This window comes from Bacillus rossius, chromosome 5 (genome assembly GCF_032445375.1).
Source record: "Bacillus rossius redtenbacheri isolate Brsri chromosome 5, Brsri_v3, whole genome shotgun sequence".
Lineage (NCBI taxonomy): Eukaryota > Metazoa > Arthropoda > Insecta > Phasmatodea > Bacillidae > Bacillus > Bacillus rossius.
The window spans coordinates 60,623,047-60,648,318 of NC_086333.1; the positions used below are offsets into that span (position 1 = coordinate 60,623,047).

Here is a 25,272-nt window from a genome sequence, read left to right on the forward strand (position 1 = left end):
TAAAAAGGGGGCTTGTTTTAAATGTGGGGATATAGGGCATTGGAGTAATATATGTCCTACAATGTCTAAGAAACCTGAGTAAAACAATTTATTAGAAATGGGTACTAGTAACTGACAATGGCTTGAGTTTAGTAATATAATATCTGCTTGTGACCCCAATTATAAATACATTTGTCTGGGTAATGTCATGTGTATACATGTGTTGGAATTTTGTTTTTTTTTGATGTTAAACAGAAACTTAGACCTAAGTGATATCTGATCGAAAGCCGGAGTTTTCGATTCGCCGTCCTGTGGAGATATGTTACGCAGGTTGGTACTGCGTAACGAGGAAACTCGCCCCTGCGGGCTAGTGGGATACCACCCGCCATACACTGCACGGACTCGGCGCGCGAATTTCAATTGATGCGCGTTGGATAGCAGATCCTCGGGTCCTCTCGTGCCGAATCGCCTTTGATCGGAGCACGTGGACGTGGTCGGAAGTTTCCGAGCCGCGTTTCCGATTCAGGATGTCCAGAATATTCCTCGCTGTTTTAGTATGGAGCGCAGCGAGTATATAAGCAGGCTGCAAGCACGAGTTCCACAGAGTCTTCTCTCAACAGGCTGCGTGAATAATGCGGTGACCACGACCCGCACCTTCGATCATCGACGCCGAAAGGCTGCCCGCTGAGGTCTTCAAGCTGCGCACGGATGCCGAAAAAGGCGGTAAGAGAGGCCGCAAATTATACAAGTCAGTTACGGACTTGGTAATAATTCAGTGGTAGCCCAGTAACAATTTGCAAGTTGGCACGGGACTTCGGAAGTAAAACGTATGTGTCGGACTTTGCAGTAAAATGACCAAGGGGAACATAGAAAATTCCGCCGAGGGTCATGAAGTGGTTTGCGACTAGGAGCATAACAGAGTTCTGCTCAGCAATACTTTAAAAAAAATATATATTTTCTCGTTCTATTAATACGGTGAAAATAAAAGGTGCTACTACTTGATTAAAACGTTAAGGGCGTAGTGCAGTGGCATTAGCGGGACTATCAGTCGTGGCGTTTAAGACTACCTATGAACATAAACAAGGAGGTAAATTTTTAATGAAAAACTGTTTTAAAATAATTTCAAGCAACAGCATGTTAGGTGATTTGTCTCCAATTCTCTGCACTAGTATAGTGTTCGTTTTATTACCAAATAGTGTGAATTAAGAGCCGGCGAAAATGTGCAAGTATCAGGGAATCAGCACGGCGGCAGAGGTAGAATAAAGAAATTCGCTCCGTCGATGTTTCCGGTCCGACTGGGGTGATCAGGTCAAGGATCAACGGAAATAAAAAAAAACACTCGCCGCTATCACTTAAACGACACTGAAGATTTTAGCCAATTTTATTTGGGGAGAAGTGTTGAAATTTAAATTGTGTTAGAAATATCTCGTTCCTAGTCTCTGGTACTGTTAAAACAATGTCTAATTTTGATCTGTAAGTGAAGGTTTAAGTATTTTGTATTAAAAAGAATTTGTAATTATAACTAAAAGAAAAGGGTCCAGTTAGAATTATTTATTGAGGAATAATTCGTGTGATTATGAGAAAATGTTTAAAAAGTAGTGAATGGTACGTAATTTTGTATAAATTTATTTCAGGTGTTTTGTTGGTAATCGCTGGAACATGAATTGTAGCAGTAATGTGTAACAGCCAACATAATAAGAAAATTTATATTAATGTATGAGGATTATATGTGTTTGTATAATGTGTGAATAAATCTCTGTACATGCCGTACTAAATATGTGTTATACATTGCTCTGTGTTTCCTTAAGCTCTTGTTGCCATTCTAATTTCCAACGACTAGGTAACAAAAGCGTTCACTGTAACACACACAGTTAATTATATAAAGTTTTTGAAGTTAAGATTACATTTTGTAATAAGGAGATAAATTTTTAGTTTATAATTATCATATCTGAGAAATCTTTTGAGATATTACAGTAAAATAAAGATAAATTAATCCTGATTTTACTTTATAAATTTTGCTTGAATTCCAAGTACAGTAAAATTTATTTTAATTTTTATTTGGTTCATTTCTATAATTTCTTAACATAAATAATATGTAAATATTAAAAACTTTACAGATACTTTATATTTTTTAAATGGGAATATATGTCGTTATGGAATCACAATAATACAAAAACATTTTGGATTATAGCAAATGCTCCATAATCCTCGGTTGAGCGTTAGCGAGTCTTTTGATTTACATTTCTGTTATAGGACCAGAATAATGTCCTTAAGAGCAGTCATGCGGGGCTTAGGCCCCTATTTATTTGAAGCAATGTAAAACAGTTTAAAAGTCATGTCATTTGAGAGTAACTCACCTAAACACCATGCAAAATAGTAGACTTATAAAGCCACTGAACATGTATTGGGTTGCAAAGGCTTTGAATATTGCGTACAGCAAATTGGGATCCTTTCCTTTTTCCTTGGAATATGCCAGTTCATTGTTCCAGTGCCTAAAAAGGAAAGATAATAAAATACATATAATTAATGATTAATGATTATAAGCTTTGATAAAATTAGGAAATTTAATACATTACTTTTTTCCTTCATAATTAGGTAACAAAACCTTTTGAACTACAATTCAAATTTATTTTGCACCACAATCAGTGTTAACATCTTAAACACATAACAATTAGGCTCATGTACGGTTCGTGAAAAGATCTCCAGACCAGAATTGTGTTAAAACTTTGTAGCATTGTCGTGTTTCGTGGTTGGCTGGGTTTATTTCAGGTGAGTGTCTACCGACAGCACACCAATCACAGCTATCCAGTTTGGAAGCCAAAGCACAACGAAACAGTCGCTAGCATGGACATACCTTATTGCGGTCTAATAAGCGATCACATTATTTCGTGAATGATACATGCCCCTAATAAATCTTTTTAACAAATAACACTCCCTTTTTTGGTAGTCCTATTTGATATAATGAACACTCCAGGATTAAACTGTCAGACTAATTGGAGAGAAAAGGGAATAGGGAAGTAGAGGGAGTTACACTAAACGAAAACCTCATTTTATATTTTAAAACGCCTCATTTTTCCATGCATTTCTGGGGAATCTAACAAAGGACCCTTCATCCTGAGCTAACAGGTGCTCCAGCAACCTTTGATACGAAAAGGGGGGGGGGGGTTGACTAAAATTAGAATAGTTAACGTAGCATTTTTAATTCTATCTAATATGGCGTTATGCGAAACAGCCCATTACACGAGTTATAGCGCAGAAAGAATGACACTAAAGTGGGTAGATATGAATCTATGGACACAATTATGGTTTCAATTTTTTTTTCCATGGCTTAAAAATGTGGTGAAACCAATATGTCGTATTTTGGTATCTAACTCTGACCAAAAAACGTTGTTACCCAACGACGACCTGTACCTCTCAAGAAGATCTCCAAGTCTTGAAGAGGAATCAGCTTTCAGCACATCATAGAGATCTCCTTGCTCCAAATCTCTTTTGAATCCCGTCCAGAGAAAGTCCTTCATCCACCTGAAAATGTGATAACATGGTTGAGAAGCAAACTGCAATAAATAATGTAGGTTAAATTTCGTCTAATCATTTGGTACATATATGTTAATTAAAGTTGAAATTATGAACTATGTGCATTTGTAGTTTCTTACCAAAGAAATACCCTTGATAGTATGTTGGCCTTCTTAATGGGGTTGGGGTTGAATTTTTTCTTGGAAACATCCATGTCTGTTACTTACTTCCACCTGGAAATAGAACAAGTATGTAAAGGTTGGTTCGGCATTATTCAACCTGTCAGAAATTTTGGAAAACAGTCTCAAAATTCTCTGTTTCTCTCTCTATATAGGTATAGAATGTCATTTAGACCTTAATTTTATGCATGTCAGTGTTATAAACTTCACTGCGCCAATTTTCTTTGTTTAAGAACGTATAAACTCATGCGAGTGGGCTTAGTAGTGAACGCTTGCAAACTTATTCGTGGTGGGACTCAAACCAATTACCCCAAAGCCAGCTCCACGCTTCCAGAGTTGCTGCTTGGTGTGGGCTGATAAACTTGAAATTAAACTATAAATTTTCCTTATTTCTCAAAACGCCGTTAGGCATAACGCCGTTAGGGAAAACGCCATTAGGCAATACGCCGTTAGGCAAAACGCCGTTAGGCAAAACGCCGATAGGCAAAACGCCGTTAGGCAATTCGTTGTTAGGAAAAACGCCGTTAGGCAAGTCACCGTTAGGCAAAACGCCGTCATGAGAATCACCATTCTTGGCCAAATTTATCAAGCAATCAATTTGTCTCAAGGTTTTTTTATTTCAATTCTAGTATTGATTAAATAAACCGTATTGCAAAACACAAACCAATTCGCTGTGGAATAATCAATGTTTCCATTCGCCCCAAATTAAATTATTATTTTTTTGTTACTAGATGGCACCAAGAATCAATAGCAAGACTTAGTACGTGCCTACTTCGCAAGATTTCGCCACCGTCAGATAGAAACACCTCAAAAGCAGTACTAGTTGCGGCGGAAATCGCACGGAGTCGCATGAAGTGTTTGTCATCGTTGAATTATATGCAAACAAATGTAATTTTTAACTTCTCACTAAATAATTGCTTCGGATTATTCTAGCCGTAGGCCTTTGTGTTTTATTCGGAGAAACGAAAAGTTTTAATTCAATTACATTATACAGTATATTATTTCTTTCGATTTTTAAGCTAGTTGTAAAAGCCTGTAGGGCAAACAAATGATACATAGGGCAAAGAACGTTCGAGCAAATATAAGCAAGAAGGTTATATTTGACATATCTTTGCGATACATATTAAATGTATGCCCTATATTGCTACGCATAAAATTACTTGCATACTCTTTCATGTTTCCCGACTTCTGTAATAAGACTTTTGGAAATTGCCTTTAAAAAAAATTCACATTGGAAATAAAATAAGAGAAGACATGCAGGAGAAGAAATTTTTAACTTGGTACGTATAAGCCTCTTTTAAAATTACAGTGGTACGTGATACCGAAGCAGTTAATTTATTTACTTGGACTAACGATTTTTCAGTTTATTATTTTTATAGATACTAATTTTTCCAAAGGAAAACTTATTTTTATTTCAGAAGCTGTTTTTGGTGTGCACAGTTAATTATCCGTTCCTACAAAAAATTTAAGTTTATGTTTTTCTATAACGTAAATGAACTACTCAAATATTCGACCAATATTTTCTCTAAATTTATTTAGAAAAGTAACTTGTGTAGGAAATGATTAATGCTGTAAATTGAATTTAAATAATATATCTTTACACGATTATGAACAACTGAACTAAATTTCTTTCTCAAGTTTAGCACCATAATAATGTTTCTTCGAATTCTACTTAGTGTATTGAAATTATAGCAGAAGTGTAAAAAAAAAAAATGAATTTTTTTTACAAGATATGAAATAGCATATGAAATTAAATTAATTAAATTATAAGTTTATTTAAATTATGCTAATAAAACTATTATGGGAATATCAGAATTGCAAAAAGTAATAACGGTCTGAAGAAACTAATTATTCAATGGTAATTTATGTTCAAACTTGAAAATTGAAATTAATTCTATATGGCCTAGTAGCGAAATTTTAGGGAAAAAAACAAACAAAAAAAGACGTTTATGCTAAAAAGTTCACGCTTGGTCAAAATATCCACAATCTATGATGATCATACAATATTATGCATCGTAATTTTGTATGTTTTAAGACAAATATTTTTTATTCCATTTGTATAGATGATCCCATGTTTTATTTTTGAAAACAGTATCATTTATGCATGTATAATCAACCATATTGCTGCATGTTCTAATGATCGCAGTTAAAATTTCTATCCGAAAATACAAAACCCATTGAATTGTGTGGGGTGCACCTGATTTACAATGCACTAAGCGAGTTATAGAAACTTCGGTTTCTGGTCTCGCACACACTAACTGCCCCGGATGGCAATATGATGGATCGGCGGCCATCACGTGGTTTACATTCTGTTCTTCATTTTACATTTCAGGTAATCGCGCTTGGTTTAGCCATTCCATTGTGCTCAATAGAATCATCATAAGTCAACCATTTAAATATAGTTAAGGCTGCCACCTCCCTGGAAACTATATTTTTCAAGTTGTTCGTCGTGAGAAATCATTAACAAAATTAACTCTTAAGGGTTGTTGAAATTACCGCCAATATTACGGCACTGACAACGCCGGAGATTATCTGAACCTTGTACACAAGTAAATTGGTACATTTAAATGATATAAAAAAATGCAACACTAGCGTATATATAGTACGGTATAGTGGGCGTAGGTATGTTTTGAGCAGCCTGCTGTAAGTTTTACATCAGTTCATACTGAAACTTCACATATCCCACGATTCTCGCAATCAGTACGCCAAAGAGTTTTAATCATCAGTAACGTCCTTTTCAAATGGAGGTTGCAATCTCCGTCCTTTTTTTTAATTTTTTAATTTTTTTTTCACACTGGTTGCAATATGCAATATTTCTATTTTATTCTGTTATCTAGGAAACAACACACTGTCATGATATTTATCTGTTTCCGTTAAGAATAACATTTGTATTTTTAATACCAGGCATTTTTTTTATGTGTATATACCTTGCGCAGTCATTTCCTGGCGTATTTCAATAAAATCTTTGTTACTGACTTTTATCAATAGGAAAAACATGTCTAATTTTGTCGATAGAGGTTCCCAACAACCTTAACACTGAAAATCAATTTTTGTTAAAAAAAAGTGTAAGAAGAAGTAATTTTTATACTTAATTAATTCTCATGAATAATATTATCTAAAAATGTATCGGGAAACAGAGGTTGGTAGGTTGGTTGGGTATCACAGAATCGCTGAAATTTCAATTAGTATATTTGGTAAAAGTAAATCAATAATTAAAATACACGTATTTGTGAAAAAAACTATGACAAGGGCACTTGCACTTCGGTGAACCAATAGCCAATTAAACATTCCCACTCTCGTGACGTGTCCTTCCGCCCCTTCTTCTATCTCTTGCGTCCCTCGCGACGTTGCCAAGTATGTCAGGCACGTAATATGTAGTTAGCCTATCTTGTACAGTAGACCCCTTATCGCGCTTATCTAGCGTTGAACGTGTCCGTACCTATGGCGTTAAACGTGTTCGTACCTACGGCGGACAATTTGCTAGTAACTTTGGTCACATCTTCAGGTACCCTGAGGCGCCTAGGGGACTTGTGGATTACATATTGTCTCAAAATATTGTAATGAATCCAGACGGGTAATTTATGTAATGGTTGTAAGTCCATGGCACCACAATAAAATAGTTTTAATGCTTACATAAAAACGCATTAAAAAAACTTTAGAAAAAATGAAATGGTGCTTTAAATACTGTCAACTACCAGGCAAACGAACGGCGTTGCAACGTGTTTGAAGAATGCTTTTATTTTACGAAAATATTAAATATGGGTGCAAAAATTTTAAGTTGGTACGAAATTAAGATAAATATCAGTCTAAATTGAAGTGGTACTTTAAATTAGTCAGGAATCTCTTAAACGATATTTTCACACCCACTAACTGTATCTAAAAATTTACGATCCGCATTCATGGAAAACTTGGACAGAGGCGTGCAATGGACTTTATTTATACACTCGTGTCCAATACAATGATAAAGTCACCACTTCGTCACATTCAGGCGAGTCTGATGAAATATTTTTTATTTTAATTTTATTTTCATAATTATAAAAATTTCGACTTTGCTGGCCAACTGTTAGCGGATACCGAACATTACCAAACAATTTACAATTGACAATCAACAGTCTGCAAACCAATAATAATATGATCACACTGTATTTTAAATGTTTTCAACAGACTGAAATTCATGTATTACCACTTTTTTTTTAGAGGGCATGATCAATAATTTGACATTATAAAAAATTGATGTAATAAGAGAAAAAAATCTCAGAACTTTTGTTCAATGCAAAATTTGAAGCTATTTGGATATATTACAAAAGCATTGTACATTTATAATTTAAAGTCTTTACGCTTCAGTGTTAGACACAAATAAAAACCAGAAAATATAATAGATGAGAAAAAATATCATCAGGTCATCGACCTATCGGTTAGTTGACTGCAGCTCTCCAAATATGTATTATCAGTGACATTTCACACTTTCACATATTCACAACATCTGCATTTTTTAAACTTTGCTCAAATAAAACTTACATTGCTTTAGTTAACAACATGGCCAGCATTGTCTGCAGCACTTCAAATTTTGAACTATGACCAAATGTTGACGGCGGGCTACCGAATGCGCAATAGTAAATCACCTATTACCGTACTTGGTTTATTAAACCATCACAGCAAGAGCTTCTATAGGTTGTATCCATTATGTCTATAAATTGAAACATTGCATCTTCACATTGTTATATCCAGCTAGCATAGAGAAAAACACAGCTAGGTCAATAATTTTTTATATGAATGCAAATTAAAATAAAATAGTTTCAGCCTACATATAGGTACGTCTTGTACAGCTTTAATATGTCCGAACATAACAGTTGTAAATAGTTCGCTGTTCGGTCGAAACTGACACGTGTAAATAGTATATGTATTACACGTGAGATAAATTTTCATTTGCTGTGTAAAACTGCTAATATAATTTACATGCAGTGAATAGCAGTATAATAACCAAAAAGACTGCTTAGAAATTTAGTACACAAACACTCTTACAATTACATAAATTAATAATTAAAACAAACAACTACTGACCAAAATTTAACTAGGCTAGGCAAAAGTAATTGAACACCATGATAATTAGATGAAAATAAATAAAACAAAAATTAAATTATCAATCAGGTTAACTGGATTCTATAAGGTTTTAAGAGCATCACAATTACATGAATGAAGAGCAATCAGGGTTCTTGTAACGTTTAATAAATTCTGTGGAAATGATTAAAATTCCATTAAATTGTAAATTATTTATAATGCAAAATGACAATAAATCTCATCCTCAGACACAAAGTGGGAAAACATGAAAAATATTGACAATATTGTCTGTCAAAATTGGTTACTGAAATTAATACAATTATGGCAAAAACAAACAAGGTTATTACAGTATTAATATAGAATGCAAATTAATAATGCGAAAAACTAATGAGAAAAACCAATGCAGTCCGAAGCCTATTGAAAAAAAAAAAAATAGTGTTAAAAAAAACCCTAGACGTGGCCAGTAGGATGGACACATATATTGCAAATGTTTTTAATCTCAGGGTAAATAATAATATCCTCGGCTCACTCAAGTCAGTAGGGTTCAACTCCAATCCCTAGGACTACTGGGGCGGTCGCCTATCAAATGTTTTATGCCAAAATTACATACACGAATAACAGCCCAAATTATGTTCTAAAGATAGTTTTTTTTAATTTTAAGTACTGTTAATAAGGGTTTTGGTCACGTGCGGGCAATATCTGAGACACTAGGTACACGGCGTCAATAGCCTCGGTACCGTGACACATGCACGATAGGGCCTACCTCTTAGCTGCGAAGCGTCACTGGGAATTAAACTGAAGAAATCTTACTGCGGCCGAAAACGTGCGAAAATAATATGCACAGACTGCACCACCAATATAAGTGTGCAGTCGTCCCGTCACACGCACTCGCCCTAAATCACTATTTAAATGCCTGGTGCAGAGAGGCCTGCACCAACTCTACACCAGTCAAGCCGACACAATGGCGTACCTTTTTCAACAACATATTCCAAACAGTTCAGCAAACGACGCATTACAAGTTGAAAGGCCCCGCAGCTAATCAGCGCTCAGATAACAAAGCTTGGTTGGCCTAAAAACTTAAACTGTCAAGAAAAATGTAAATTAAAGCGAAAAACGTCGTTAGAGTTCACAAAAATTAATATTTAGTAGGTTTAAGCTCCAAAATAATATTTAAAATTACCGTAAAAATGTAAATAAACAAACAACGGTTGCTATTGCAACTACGGCTGTGGAGTTAGCGGCGTGGGCATAGATTAATGAACTCTATAATCGTGTTCGATTACAGCTGATAAGTTACATTACCAAATAAATTACGTGCAATATTTCCAAAATATACTATTATAATTGGTTATTAGAATATGTAACTATATATTAAGACCGATTTTATATAGGTGTGCCTATTTAAATGCATAGAATCGAGCTTCATTTTTTAATGCCATTTCATTTATTATTTTTATGTGTTATAGCCCCGTCATAACAATGTCTGTATTCTCATTGCAAGATTTCTACGAGTTCCCGCTTGCACTTTAATACTGTTTTCGTAGCTAATGCAGAGTATAATTATAGTTTGTACAGTTGCAGTAGACTGTACTTTCGCTTTAATTTTGAACACTTGGTGCATTATTTATTAAAATTTGTTGCCATCTCGTTTTACAGAAGCTGGCAGTAGAAAAAAAAATTCTTACCAGAAAAATCTCTTTTTTTACTACATAGTAGTAAGTCAATAAAAGTACGTGGAATACAAAAACTAATTTATGGTAATGTATTGCGTAACAATTCACTATTTAATTTCTTATAAAATGATTTCTCTTACTCGGTTATATAGTTTGAAATAATTCCGTGGATAGTAATTGAATGTTAGTTATATATGAGTAGTTATAAATAAATGAAGAACATTTTATATAGCCATTTTCTTTACGTCATGGCCTTTCTTGTAGCACGCAGCGCTTAGTATTAAGGTTAAATATTTGAGCTGTGCAGTTGCCCCACCTAGGCAATGCATTCAATGCTGCGGCACGCACCAAGCCTATACGAATTACTAGCAAACAAGATCTGTAACACTGTAGTGTTATTAGAAGCTATGAAACACAAAGGATAATCTACTAATTTCATGAGGTATATTTTGAATTTTATTTAAGGAACTGAGTAACCAGGCTCTTAATATGGGCTTTTCCGCTATTTTCGCCATTTTTTCTCTCTGTAAGTATATGCGATACGAAAAAAGTAGAAGATGACAATGGTAGATAATGCATTTTTTTCTTTCGTGGGAAAAAAATCGTATACACACAGATTTTACAGAATGCTAGGGAAGGTCCTTAAATGCACGCAGTTACAGGCGTAGATTTGTTATAAAGGAGGACTAAAATATTTTAAAATTTATTTTAAAACATTTATTCAGTGATTTACAGATTTCATTGTTATTAATTATTGCGCAATTTAGAGTGTATGAAAGGATGGGGATACAATTAAGTCGATCTGACGAAGCAAATAGTTGACGTCATTGGAAGCACTGAAAGAAAATCCACATGAGAAATTGTGGTCACCTCCCAGGGAGTTTACCTAGATTATCGTGATAGGACACAGGCGGTTCCATCACTACACCAGCAGTTCCTGATACATCATCACGTGTGATAACATATACAAGTTTTAAACATTTATTTCTCTTGTAAGGGAAACAAAAAATAATAACAACAAAAAACTTTATTAAAAGCAATTATTATTTACAGAAACGCTATACGTTATTATTTATATGTGCTGGGAGAAAACAATACATATTATATATGTAATATTTATTTACATATACACATATATATAGCCTACACACATGAATGTATGTTGGTATCTTTCTAAGCTCCATACTGCTATTCATCTACGATGTAATAGTGTACCGTGTAGTGTGGTCAGCTGCAGACCATCGACATGGTCTTCAGCGCCCAGTTACCAGCCGGCTCGCCAGACACCCTTGCTGTCGCCAGCATGTTGCCAGACACCCTTGCTGAAGCCAGCATGCCTGACTGGGCAGGCATAAACTTGCCATTCCCTTGGGTAGGGAAGGGGAGCACCGGCTTGACCACGTGGTCATACGGTGTTGCCAGCTCCGTTCCATTTGAGAGCAGGCGCGTGCCTCGCTAGGGGCTTCAACTGTCGACGAGCCGCGAAACAAGCTCACTGTCACTCAGCAGAATTTGCAATGCAAGATTTGCTTAAAAATGTGAACTTGAATCAGCGTAGAAAACCTGTTACGAAATTTTCTTCAAATATCCTAATGTATTTTTCAGAACTGAGTGTAACTGACCTTAAAATATTAATATTATTTGCTTACATTTATCAATTAGCACAAGCAGTATATTATCTTACTGAAATAATTACTGACAACGAATTAAACCTTGAATTCCTAAAAGATCGCCAAAATATTATAAAAATATGGGTACTATCCAGGCACATTAACAGCAACACATTTAATTGTTTTATCGAGTATGAGCCATGTTCGAACACCTATGAAGATATTCAAAGATATTTTTGTGATTGTGCAAATGGAAACAGAACAGTGTGCTGTTGCGCTCGTAGCGACGGAATCAAAAACTATAAAACCACCTGAAACATTCACCTCCATGTTTAATGCGACTAATATAATTACTGCTATTTAAGAAAATAGTGAAGCTGATTAAATTCCCAATATTATAACGTTATCCATATTTATGTCTATATTTTGTATGATTTTTCATAATACATTATTTCATATACGTATCTTAATTGATTTCAATTTTTTAAGCCATGTTCCACCAATTAAATCATTTTGTTACTTTGACATGTAATAGGTAACTAATTAACAAATCGATACCTAATAATTGAATATAGTAAATGGGAAAGTGAGTTTGTTTGTTTGTGATCTTTTCACGCCTAAACTACTTAACCGATAATCATGAAATTTTGCATACACGTTGTCAGGGGTACAGAAAAGGACATAGGGTACCCTTCATTCATCCAAAATGAAAATTTTTATCAAAATAACATCACTCGTTTTTAGGTTATGTAGTAGGTACCAAACAACCAAAAATTTATAGGTCATGAAAATAAAAAAAAAATCCCCTTTGGTACAGCCTACAGGCGTAGGTAGATTTCAAAGTAACTATTTCTTCAAACCCCTGCAATAATGGTTCGTCTTATCAAAAATTGTTTGAGACAAAAGTTTTAGGATAAAAACTATAAAATTTACGAACAATCGAAATGGATTTGATAGTGTACCAACTGAGGGAGTTATGAATTTTTATTTTATTTTAACTCTTATTTTTTTAAACCCTTGAATCAATGGTTCGTCTATTCAAAAATATATTTGGACAAAAGTTTTAGATAAAAATTATAAAAAAAATACATAATTTGTACAAATTCGATGTTATGCCTACGAACAGAGTTATGATAATTTTTTGTCCACCAACCCTTGTTTTTTCAACCCCTTGCAGTTATGGTTAGTCATATCAAAAACGTTTTAAGACAAAATATTTGGCATTACTCCTACGAGTTTTATTACGTCCAAACGGATGTAATATTTTCAATATTACGGGAGTTAGAACCATTTATCTGTTTATTGAAAAACCTTCCAAATTTCTACCTCTTTGGTCGGATATTGCCCATTAACGAACTCGACCGAGATTTTTCACATTTATATTTAATGTATCAGTTTGGAATTGAATTGCCCACAAGAAAGTTATATATATATATATATATATATATATATATATATATATATAAACGTTTGAGTTGACTGTGGTTTTGGGGTCTATGGACCATGAAACGAAAAACTATATAAAATTTTTCCGGAATTTGCACCATGGTAACTCTTTTAAATCTACCTGAAAGTGAGTGTGTGTCATTTCTCTAAGTCTGTCATGGAGCGCGTGGCGGGTAGCGAACTGAAAGCGCTAATAACAGTTTATCGTTTGATTCGTTTGTCACGTCTAGCTTATGTTTCTTATTTCTTCACATACTATTAATACAAAAGTTATTTTTACTAATGAATTTTAACTTACGCAGATGAAGTTAAGTTTTTTATTCGAGCGATGGTATGTCCTTTATTAATTTTGTATATTAATTAAATTACTTTATTATTATTAAATTTAATTCATTATATACAGTCCACAAACTTGGATGATGCTAATTTCACCTGGGTAGACGTAGATTTACTTCTTCTAACGCATATATACTACAGAATTGAAACTTATATTACGTAGTCATCAAATAAGATTCCACTTGGCGCAATCTGCATTTCGTGGAACGGCGAAAGACTATTATTATGTAAATACGCTTGGTGAGTCAAAGACATTTGTAATTTTCTTAATGATATAAGGCAGGACATAATCAATCAGCTTACTGATGACGTAGCAACGAACGTACCTTTAAAATATAACTTATGGCTGGACTGTATCTATGGTAAGCCACATCCGTTCGAGGACAAAGAGAAGAAATGTGCCTTCAAGACATCGGCTGCAACTATTTACAGTTCTAATGACGAAGCAAGCTGTTAAACACGGTATTGAAAAAACTATGCCAGGAGGAAGAAGACTATGTCACTAAAGGATCTGGCTGGTCTCTATCTAGAATAAACCATTTGGAGCTGAGAATTACACATTTCACCCCAATGCAGAACTAAATGTTTATTAGAATGTTAACTTTCGCAAGTGTTCCTGTAGTAGAGTAGAAATTATATAATGAAAATTTTTTATTTGAAAATTTGAGGTGTTTTATTTCTTGAACCTGTCATTATTTATTTAAATTAATTGATCAAGAATTGGATCTACGAGATCGAATAAATCAGTATATTATTTGCAAATTTTTTTATAAATTTTAGAATTTTTCCCGAATTTCTAGCTCAATAATTAGAGAATTCCAAGATGGTGCCCAAATTTCTTGATGGCATCCAAGATGGAGACCTGACAATAAATGAATACTGCACTCTAGCAGGTACTAAATAAACTTACAAAATGGCGGCTCCAGCAGACGAAAACAAGATGACTGCCTCCAGCATCTGGAAACAAGATGGCGGACATGACATCATATCAACTTACGTAATATTTAATTTGGCATAAGTGGCGGGAGGTAAGTATGCCGGTGGCTTCCGTTAAGGAAGGATCGGTCGTAATTTTTTTTATTTCGGTGAGCTTGTTTTGGTTAAACGCCCGATTGTGTCAGAACACTATCGAGTTTCGGCCGAGTGGTATAAATATGTACCTGTTCGTTCGACTGATGTGTCGTTGTTGTTGCTGCAGTTAAGTGACCTCAGGCATAGTGATGGCGAAGTGAATTGCGAGTGTACCTGCTCGAACGTTGTGAGCGCAAGTCGGAGCTTAGGGAGTCTGTATACGAGACAGTGGAAAGACGGTACTACCTGTGGACTATAAGTTGCGGCGTGTTTTGTAAATACACACTTAATTTGCATGTAGACTTCGTTGACATAAATATTTGTGCTCGCCATCTGAGACTTTGTGAATACTAGCAAATACATTATTTTCCTTCCTCGTTTTATCTATAGAACAATAATTATGTAATTAATATTGTACATTTGTATAAGGTTGTAGTTTTTAAGGAAGGTATTGGATTTAAATTTTAAGGTTGATAATTTAAAATGTGTATGTTTATAAAATATTTGTACTGCTCATAATTATTAAATCAATACACATTTATTTAATTCTTTTATTATCTCTTGATTGAGACCTCAATCCTTCTTGAACAGTCAATATAATACTGTTCTAATACTTTTCTCCGGTACAGTCGTGCTACCTCACGTCCATTGACATTTTCCTGTTCGTACGTAATTCAATTTCGGCCTGATCCTGGCTGGTATTACGGGCAATCGTCTCTCAACACTGCACTGCACTACACGACACACTTGCACAGCAGGTTAAGTCGGCAACACTAGTGAAGTGGACGCCATATTGTACCGATGTATAAGCGTAACACCGTCATGTACATCATCACTGCCGTCTTGGGGATGGAGCTAAAACACTATTACAGACAGAATATAGCTTATAACATTTTTTCCCTGATTGGTCCCTTGAAAAAAATTATAACATGCTGAGACATACATTCAAAGGCATCACTCCCTCCCACATCCTTACCCAAGAACCGCTCCCTTACTGGTTGCGTCCCTCGGGTACGTAAATAATACAGTTGTACGGATAACGTTTTCTTTTGATAATAATCATCCTTTTTATCGTTGTAACATTTTATATTGACACCTCTCTCCCAATTATTGTGTCATAAAAATATTATTTGCGACGTATCTCTTGGGTTTTGAAAGTGGTTTTGAGACATTGATATCGTTAGCTTTTTTAAGCAATGAGTATGAGAAAATATTTCATTTCAGATCTACTGAGAACAATTTTTTAAACTCCTTTCCACTCTTCTTAGCTATGAAATCCTACCGGTAGCTCAAAAAATTAGTGCCATGTTGAAGCAAGGCGATACAGGACATCAGGATATATCCAACACCCTCACGTATTTTGAGCGATTGGTGATTTTTTTGGGAGTTATGGATTTTTTCAAAATGTTTGGCTAACACACAGTTTTGCGGGAATTTCATTAATGGTCGTATGAATAACAACGATAAAAACTGGAATATTTTTGTCAAACGAGCTGAATAACCAAATTTACTGCTATAATGTATTACGGTGCCGAAAATAAATTGGAAATAATATATAATTTTAAACACCGTTAATTTATTATTATATTTGATGAAAGTTGATACTAACACTTTATTGGCCATTTTATTATCTAATTATACTGTGAAATAAAAATGCTACCTTTACTGTTTCACCCGAAAAATCAGGGGCTACTCGTTGTAATCAGTGTGATATTCCAGTTGTTGAGAGTATATGAAAAGTGATAGAAATGCCTAGCAAAAAAAAATCGAGCAAGGGTTTATTATTACATTACACTTCAAATTTTTTTTAAATAACGTAAAACATCTTTTAAACATCTAAATTTACTTTAAAAAACTGATTGATCTGAGAATCATACCTATAATTTTTTATCTGCCTGGACTACTAGAAGATTTCGCTTAGCAGACGTGCATAAAGATTATTGGCCTAAACTTCTAATCAAATAGCATTACAATTAAAAGCAAAAGTGATCATACATATTTTATTTATTTGGTAGGTACTTACTATCTCACACATTAGCACGAAACAGGGGGTAACAAAATAAATAAATTTAGGAGATTATTTGATTTGTATGTTAAAAGCATTTTCAAATCATATTGGTCTCTTCCAAATTTGGTTTATACATATGTGCCTGCTGATACCTGAAAATTAAAATATGCACAATTTGTACAAATATTTTGTATAAAAATAGAAGTAAATTTGGTATACCCCTTTGGAAGTTATTTATAAGTAATATAAAATTATTAAGATAATAATTGACACAAATTCAATAATTAAATTATACGGTATTTAAAGTTTGATAATAAGAAAAATTATTCACTGCAAGGACACTTGAATAAAATATGTAGAAACATATTTGCAGTGTCATAATATAATAATAAATTGCATGAAGACACCTGCCTTTTCACCACTAGCTGCTAGTTGCTAAAGTTTTCGTATCGATTATTCAGAAATTGTGCCAAAATTATCTTTACCTAACATAAAATAATCTAATTGGCAAATGCATTTGTTATGAGATTTCCCACCGTAATGTTTGCCCTACGTAACACATTAAAATAACAATCATTACGCATCAAACGAGTTAAACAATCGCTTTGACGTCAGAGATTAGATGGGGTAACTGTTTTACGCCGCTTTTTTCAAGGCCAGTCGCAGCTTAGTGCGGAAACAGCCGAACTTACTACGATAATAAATTGTTGCACTTCTTAATAGGAACAAGTGAAGTTTTAAAAGAGGAGTGTCAAGAAGAAATTATCAAAAAAATTACTGTTCGGAATTAACGCAACCTGTATTACGAAGTTTGCTAGATTGTATTTTAATATCACGAACATAAAGAATGGTCTTGCAACTTCGCGAATATTTCTTTACGCGCAGTGAAACTCGCTGCGCTTCTAGTGTTGTACACGATTACATTTATACAGTTATACTTGCTCGTTTTAATACCTAATTTTTTTTAATTAGGCTATATGACGCATCATAATATACCAACACGAGCATCAAAAAGCACTAATAGCGCTCTTAGTTCACAAGCTACTGCTAAGTTGTATCATTTAAATAGCTTGGGTCAACGAACTTCTAGCGTTCTTAATTTTCCAGCTGGTGCGAGCTACACCAAGTATACGAGAGACATCAGTGCCTAAAGCATGATGTTAAGCCCGACTCACATGTACGCTGATCGCGCCAATCAGACAGAGTGGACATATATGGTCGTTTACATGAAGCAGATTAGTTTCAATGTTTAGATTCAAGATGTCTGCTTACGGCCACTTGTTTCTTCGTATATAAACTTTCGAGGTGTTTGCTATACAACAAAAAAGACGTAGGCCTAAATTTTATTTTGCTGAATAGTATTTAGTCGAATACCACAAAAAAAATTAAACTAAATAGTGGGAAAACTATTATATTCTTAATTTGGTGTATTTCAAAATTTTGAAAAGTTAGTGCTACCTATCAGACGCTTTCAAAACGAAATATATTTAATTAGTTTTTGAGTGAAACGAGTATTATAACTTGCCAATTTCATATAGTTACAATAATTTATTCATTGTAAGGTACTTTTACTACACTCTATATCACTGATCACAAAAGATAGGTTTCAAAACGTGTGAAACGATGTTCTGGTAACTATCAATGAAGTCTGCTTTTTCGGTGCGCAAATAATATCGGCGTGAGTCACCTTTAAATGGGGGCTCGAGCGGAAAACGCAGACGCGCTCTGACTGGGCTTGTCATCTTCCCGCTCGGTCTGGTCGGCGCGATCTGCTTATATGTGAACCAGGCTTTACAAGACGTGTCTGTACGGCCATTGTTTACATGTAATCAGAGGAAATTGAAATAACACACGCGACATATATTTCGTATTTTTTTCCCCATGTAAATATAAGCACAATAACTGATTAGCTACTCATCACGAAAAAGGTTTTCAAAACAGAGTAAATTTTAAAAGAATTATGTTTCTAACTAAAAAGAAAATTTTATTGAGAACTCATAGTATGTCACCAGGAGTGGGAAGAAATTGTGAATTGAGCCCCCCCCCCCCTTCCCACAACCCACAACTACCATTTTCCTTTCCAACGCCACGTATCAAGCCCTTTTCCGGAATCTTACCAACCGTCCAGCAATAAACATAAACAATTTGATTTAAAACACATAAACTATTTATAGTGTACGTTTGATTTTACGCACTGTGTAGCTATATATAATCCTATAGGCGTTCAAGTTTATTAGAACCACGAAAACGAAAGCTAAAATAACATAGTTTATTTTACTTGTTATACACTGTTAAATTATAAACTTAAAAAAAAATTGTTCGACACCACAGGCACCCCTTTCAAACCTGGCAGTCAGGCTGCCTCCCTTGCCAGAACTTTCTAGATCCGTCCCTGAACTTACCATTTCAGACGAAAGAAAAGTTCCAAAACAGATGTTTATGCCATCACGTGGAAGATTTTGTAACCATCAGCGAGAACGGCAGAAAATGCTGCTAGCTTGTTTGCATCTACGAACTCTAGTGTAACATTTTATAACTACAACACACAAAGATGCTCTCTTGTGAGCAAAAGTGAAACCTTCCAACAGTTTTTTTTATTAAAGCAAGAGTATGCGCTTATTTAGGATAACACAAAAATTATTAAAAACTAATTTAATAGTATTTTATGACGAATGATTTAATTGATGAGAAATATCGGAAAAACCACCGTTAGGCAAAACGCCATTAGGCAAATCGGAGTTAGGCAAAACGCCGTTAGGCAAATCGCCGTTAGGCAAATCACCGTTAGGAAAAACGCCGTTAGGCAAATCGCCATTAGGCAAAACGCCGTTAGGCAAATCGCCATTAAACAAAACGCCGTTAGGCAATTCGCCGTTAGGCAATTCACCGTTAGGCAAAACGAGGTTTTGTCATCATAGTAACATTTTAGGCAAAACGCCGTTAGGCAAATCGTCGTTAGGCAAAACGCCGTTTGGCAAATCGCCGTCAGGCAGAACTCCGTTATGGAAAACGCCGTTAGGCAAATCGCCTTTAGGCAAATAGCCGTTAGGCAATTCGACGTTAGGCAAAATGCCTTTAGGCGAAATGACTTTAGGCAAATCGCCGTAACGAATTCATGTTTATGCAAACCGCCTTTAGGCAAATCGCCTGTTACTCATAATTATCCCACCTATCCCCGCGGATAAAAAGTAACATGTCCAAATTATTGAGTTCGGGTGACCGCGCAGGCCATCAACTGGCCTTCACATGAGTAACCATTAGTCATGGCAAATATCAAACAGTGCGTCTAGAACGAAGTGACCTAAATGACCTGGAGCCCGGCGGTGAACAAACCACGTGATTATTTTTTTCGGGAGTTTCTGTTAGTTGGGGACAATTTGAACACTTCTAATGAGCGGACGATAAAAAAACAGGTATTGCATTATTAAGATATTTTATTTTAATAATAACTTTAAAAAAAGGCATTTACAAATATATGTTGGTATGGCACTATTTATTTATTGTTTTATTTTTCGAAACCTACACCCCAAAGTTTGTTCCAGTATTTTTTGACACAATCTGTACACCAGAATGTGTTTGAAACTTAATCTGCGTACCTTGAGCGGCGGAGATCAGTTGCACATCCTAGTTAGGAATCCACAGGTGTCAACTCTAAAAATATACCGAGCGCACTAACTATTCATAATCCCGAGAAGAAGTGTGACTGCTATTCCAAGACACAAAAATAAGGACTTAGGTGTTAAATATTCTACACTGTACTCTAACCGTATTCCTAGCGCACGAAAGGACAAGGCTAATCCCGTATTATTAGAGAACGAATTTCGGGGTCCTATCCGTTGCCGATCTGTAGACCAAATTCCGCGGATTTGTAGAGCTCACTTTCTCGTTTATTTCGTCTACACGGCGGACCCGCGCCTGGCGCCCTTAGCTCGTGTGTAGTCACTTTTGCTTGTGACCATCGGGGGGCGTTCCAAGAGTGTTGGTGTGCCAAATGAAACTATTCTGCAATACATTCTGTACACTGAATGCAACTTAAAAAATGGTTGTCTGTAAAGTCGGTTTACGGACGATAGTTTGGGTTACTTAATCTTTCGGAATAGTATATTTATGTGTGTGTGATTTGGAGGTTGGCAAAATATTGCTTGGAGGAGCTGGGGTTTGAACCCAGGACTTCCCGCATGCGAAGCGGGCGCTCTACCACTGAGCTACACCCCCTGCGTGTAGTGATATCTTAAATATACTATCTTATTCAGTTGCTGTGATAAAGTGCTATGTCATGGCATGTACTTTATGAACCATGTATACATTTAAATTAAGTATTCCACAAGGTGATTTTTGGCTAACGCACACAATCATATGGAATTTTTTATTAAAGGTTCATTCACTCAAATAAAATATCTCATTTAAAAAAATTCGGTTGTCTGTAAAGTCGGTTTACGAACGATAGTTTAACGTGACAACGTCATAACAAAACATTGATGAAATGATTGCATACTTTTATGAATAAAATTGAATCATTTTTATTGAATTATCACAATTTTGTATGGATACAAAGAAGGCGTGAAATTAAATCTACCATTTAATTAATAAATTTACTTTTATTTGCACTCATTAATTCAAATATGTTTATTACTTTAACGAAGAGATTATTTTAACTATAATTTTATACATGTTTGCTATTTAACTTCTTCCAATCTGTGTTATTCTGTTAAGGTTAGGACGATGATAGGAAAAGTAGGAAACGAATGGGAGTGTTTCAAGTTTAATGTGCCTCGAAAAAAGTCAAATCGATGGTTGTTCCAATAGAGTGGAAGAGAGATAGATGCGGCGTAAGCGTACAATGAGCGTAACGGGACAATGTTGTCACGTTAAAAGTACGCTCATGGATTTTTTTTTTCTCCAGAAAATGACCGCGAATGGCCGCAGAGTAGTGAGTGGAACAAGTAATGACTCACTGACGCTGCTGCGAAGGTGCTGCTGCAGGAACTGGCAGGACGTCTCTCGTTCACTGCCCAGGAAGATCCTCTCCCTCGTGCGGTCTGGAGGGCCGTGCGGGGATGCGACCGCCAGGGCCGACGTTTAAACCAGCGACTCAGACAACTGCTGTTATCGCGACCATTGTTAACAGCGAGTTCCCTCCCGCCTTCCAAGGGCAGACGGGAGCACCTGCGGGGGGGGGAAACAAAGCACACGCAGACTCGGCAAACACGGCAATCCGCAGACTCACCGCGGAACAACACACGCGCCTCTCCGCTCGCTGCAACACGTTGTGAAATCTTCCCTCCCGAGCCCGGGGCAACGTTCACGCGCGCTAAGTGATTTACAGCTCCCGGGAACAACCTCGGTGCGCAACTCATTGTGCGCGAGGCTTTACATCCCCATAATAATTATTGGCTAGTTACTTATTCCGCTCGTTTATTTCGCCAGTTAATGCGCAGCACACACCTGAAACCTGATCTAAAATCGGTTCTAAAAACCAAACAAATTGTCTCTTAAACAATTACACCGGCTAATTTTAAGGTACCGCAAAACACCTTGATGGTTTTCGAACATATATACTGTAGTTTAAACACAGTATAACTTTCTGTACGTCTATTTTTACCTTCATAACATAATGTTAAAACAATACTTGTAATGTATGTGAAAGTGAGCTTTAAATTCCTAACAACTGATTTTTTTTGCAGCTATTCTATACAGGAAACCTAACTAAATACTGTGAAACGTGGACAATTCTTAAACATTAAGGACAGACACAGTATTATTCAAGAAACATCACGTGACACCTATGCAGGGGGAGAAATTAATTTCTGGGACATGCTTTTTCGAGAGAATTCCAATTAAAACATTTAGATAAGGACGCGATCGTAAAACTTTGTTCTCTTTTACTTTTCTGTCAACTTTCTGCACCAAATCTTCAGAAACGACAGGTCACCCAATTCGTTCCTCACCATTAACATTCGTGTGGCCATTCAATCGGTCATAACGTTATGACTCATAACGTTTTTTTTTTCCACTCACTTCACTGATCTGACGATGAATTTCAGCCGCTGGCACGTCTTAAACACTAAGGAAACGAATCACGGCGCGTATTTCACGGTAAGCGGGATTCTCAATCGGCGGAGGCATTTTAAAAACTCACAGACAAAGGCAGAAACGTTCGAATGCTTCCGTAATGGTGCATGTGGCTGGCCAACACATGCAGGTATACACAGACCGCACGAGCGTAATGCCAACAACAGTGCTGCAGCGGCCAAATTTCAAAACGGCACTTGCTTAAAAAAAACACTCTTCCGTCAGAACGTCATCAAAGGTCTGGGTTTGACGAAAAAATGTTGTTTTCGTAATCAACTCAGCGGGAAACTGCACGTATACTCGATGTAGGGTACCGTGTTCTCGTGTCGCGGACTGTACGGTCGTAATCAGCCCGCTGGTCTGTGGAGATGTGTTCAGACGACGGCCGATACGCAGCCATGATGGCTTGGACCGACCTCCGCGCGCGACGACTAACCAGAGGTCAGCACTCTGTGGAACACCGGCACGCGCACTGCTCTTCAAACAAACACGTCTCCTCCACTTTGTTTTTCGGAGCGTCGAAACAGAACGAGATAGCATTTTGACTGCTGGCCGTTAAAAAAAAAAAAAAGTTATCTGCTGGTTACAAATGAGAAACCTACATATTGTTTTTTAGAGCCACTCAAACCACACCGTAAAAAAAAGCATGTGATTTATACACCGATGTAGGTGGCAGATATATATACGCTGATGTAGTTAGGTATATTTTAACCTACACAGGCATGTATAAAGTCACAATTTTGTTGTAGAACAACACCAACAATGAACGATATATTCAACTTTAAAAATGGACATAAACACTTTTATACTGTTTGGGAAAGTGATTTAAGTAAGGTTGATATAAATGAAGACACACGTTGTCTACGTAACTACGCAGTGCACGTATGTGTAACGTAGTGCAAAATAACACCCTTTTTGTCTTGTGTAAAATGACACTGCTCTAGGCGTTCCTTACATAATTATTGTAAAAAAATTGTTTGTCTGTAAAGTCGGTTTACGGAAGATAGTTTAACGTGACAACGTCATAACAAAACATTGATGAAATGATTGCATGCTTTTATAAATAAAATTGAATCAATTTTATTGAATTATCACTATTTTTTATGGATACAAAGAAGGAGTGAAATGAAATGAACAATTTAATTAATAAATTTACTTTTATTTGCACTCATTAATTCAAATATGTTTATTACTTTAACGAAGAGATTATTTTAACTATAACTTTTATACATGTTTGCTATTTAACTTCTTCCAATATGTGTTATTCTGTTAAAGATAGGACGATGATAGGAAAAGTAGGAAACGAATGGGAGTGTTTCAAGTTTAATGTGCCTCGAAAACGTCAAATCGATGGTTGTTCCAATCGAGTGGAAGAGAGATAGATGCGGCGCAAGCGTACAATGAGCGTAACGGAACACAGCATAACGGGACAATATGCGTAACGGGACAACGTGCGTAACGGGACACTTTTTCGTGCGTGCAGCCGGCGTTGATCGATTTATTAGACGTTGTGACGTCAAAAAATCAACTTTGCAGTTTGCATGACTCTTGGCGTGTTCTGTAACCCGCTAACAGCTGACGCTAGCGTGGCTACTCGGGGCTAGCACCCCTAGCGCGGAGTCGCGGGTTCGTAGTCTCGCACCAGCAGCGCAGACGCTCACCCAGTGCTCAGATAGCGACCGCCTTCGCCAATAGTTTCCCCCCACTTTTCTATTTACAAATAATGCACACAAAAACAAATGTAAACACAAATGTCAATCACACTTTTCACTACATACTAGATGCATCTCCTGTGTGCTAAAAAAGTAACAATAATTGTTTAAAAATTGAAAAAAAAAAAAAAAAAAAAATACATCAAAAAATTAATTACTTTCAGACCAAAAAGTACCTATATAAGGAGGAAAAAAAAATAAAGGGCTATTCATCTGAGTTCTTTCATATAAAATAAAATATAAGAAAATGAAATATATCCACAAAAAAAATACAAATAAATTTCTATTTTTCAGTTCATTAAGTGGTAAAGCCAGAAATAACTATGTCCTTTCAAAACGAAAATAAGAATCTTCCAAACCGCCGTTGGGCTACACGATCCGATGGAAATTGCGGAATCGAATGAGGCATATAGAGTACGAATTTGTGTTTAAATTATAGATAGGTCCTCAAGATGCCATTGTGAATATTTGGGATGGGGAGGGAGGGCTCGTCGACTGCTTCTTTTTTAATCGCTTTTGTTCCACTTGCAATATTTTAATTTATAAAATCAGCTGCCAGGGGTGTCCATGCCACTTGCTTTAGTTCCAGATATTGAGTCGTATGTCAAAGTAATT

At 35.8% G+C, this 25,272-nt stretch overlaps 1 protein-coding gene and 1 non-coding gene across 3 annotated transcripts in view; both read right to left on the reverse strand.

Moving 5' to 3' along the window:
* LOC134531879 (ATP-binding cassette sub-family C member 4-like) overlaps positions 1-22,618 on the reverse strand; it is a 108,214-nt gene extending 85,596 nt beyond the window's left edge. The window contains exons 1-5 of one of the 2 annotated variants that reach the window (XM_063367889.1): positions 21,829-22,618; positions 14,705-14,751; positions 3,633-3,725; positions 3,391-3,501; positions 2,337-2,471 (exon numbers count right to left, since the gene is read on the reverse strand). In XM_063367889.1, the coding sequence (XP_063223959.1) occupies positions 2,337-2,471; positions 3,391-3,501; positions 3,633-3,706 (320 nt within the window). In that variant the 5' untranslated portion in view covers positions 3,707-3,725; positions 14,705-14,751; positions 21,829-22,618. The remainder of the gene's footprint in view (positions 1-2,336; positions 2,472-3,390; positions 3,502-3,632; positions 3,726-14,704; positions 14,752-21,828) is intronic. The other variant, XM_063367888.1, reaches the window with a different exon arrangement.
* Positions 21,017-21,088, reverse strand: Trnaa-cgc (transfer RNA alanine (anticodon CGC)). Its single transcript has one exon. It is a non-coding gene; the product is annotated as a tRNA-Ala (tRNA).
* Positions 22,619-25,272: the final 2,654 nt, after the last annotated feature.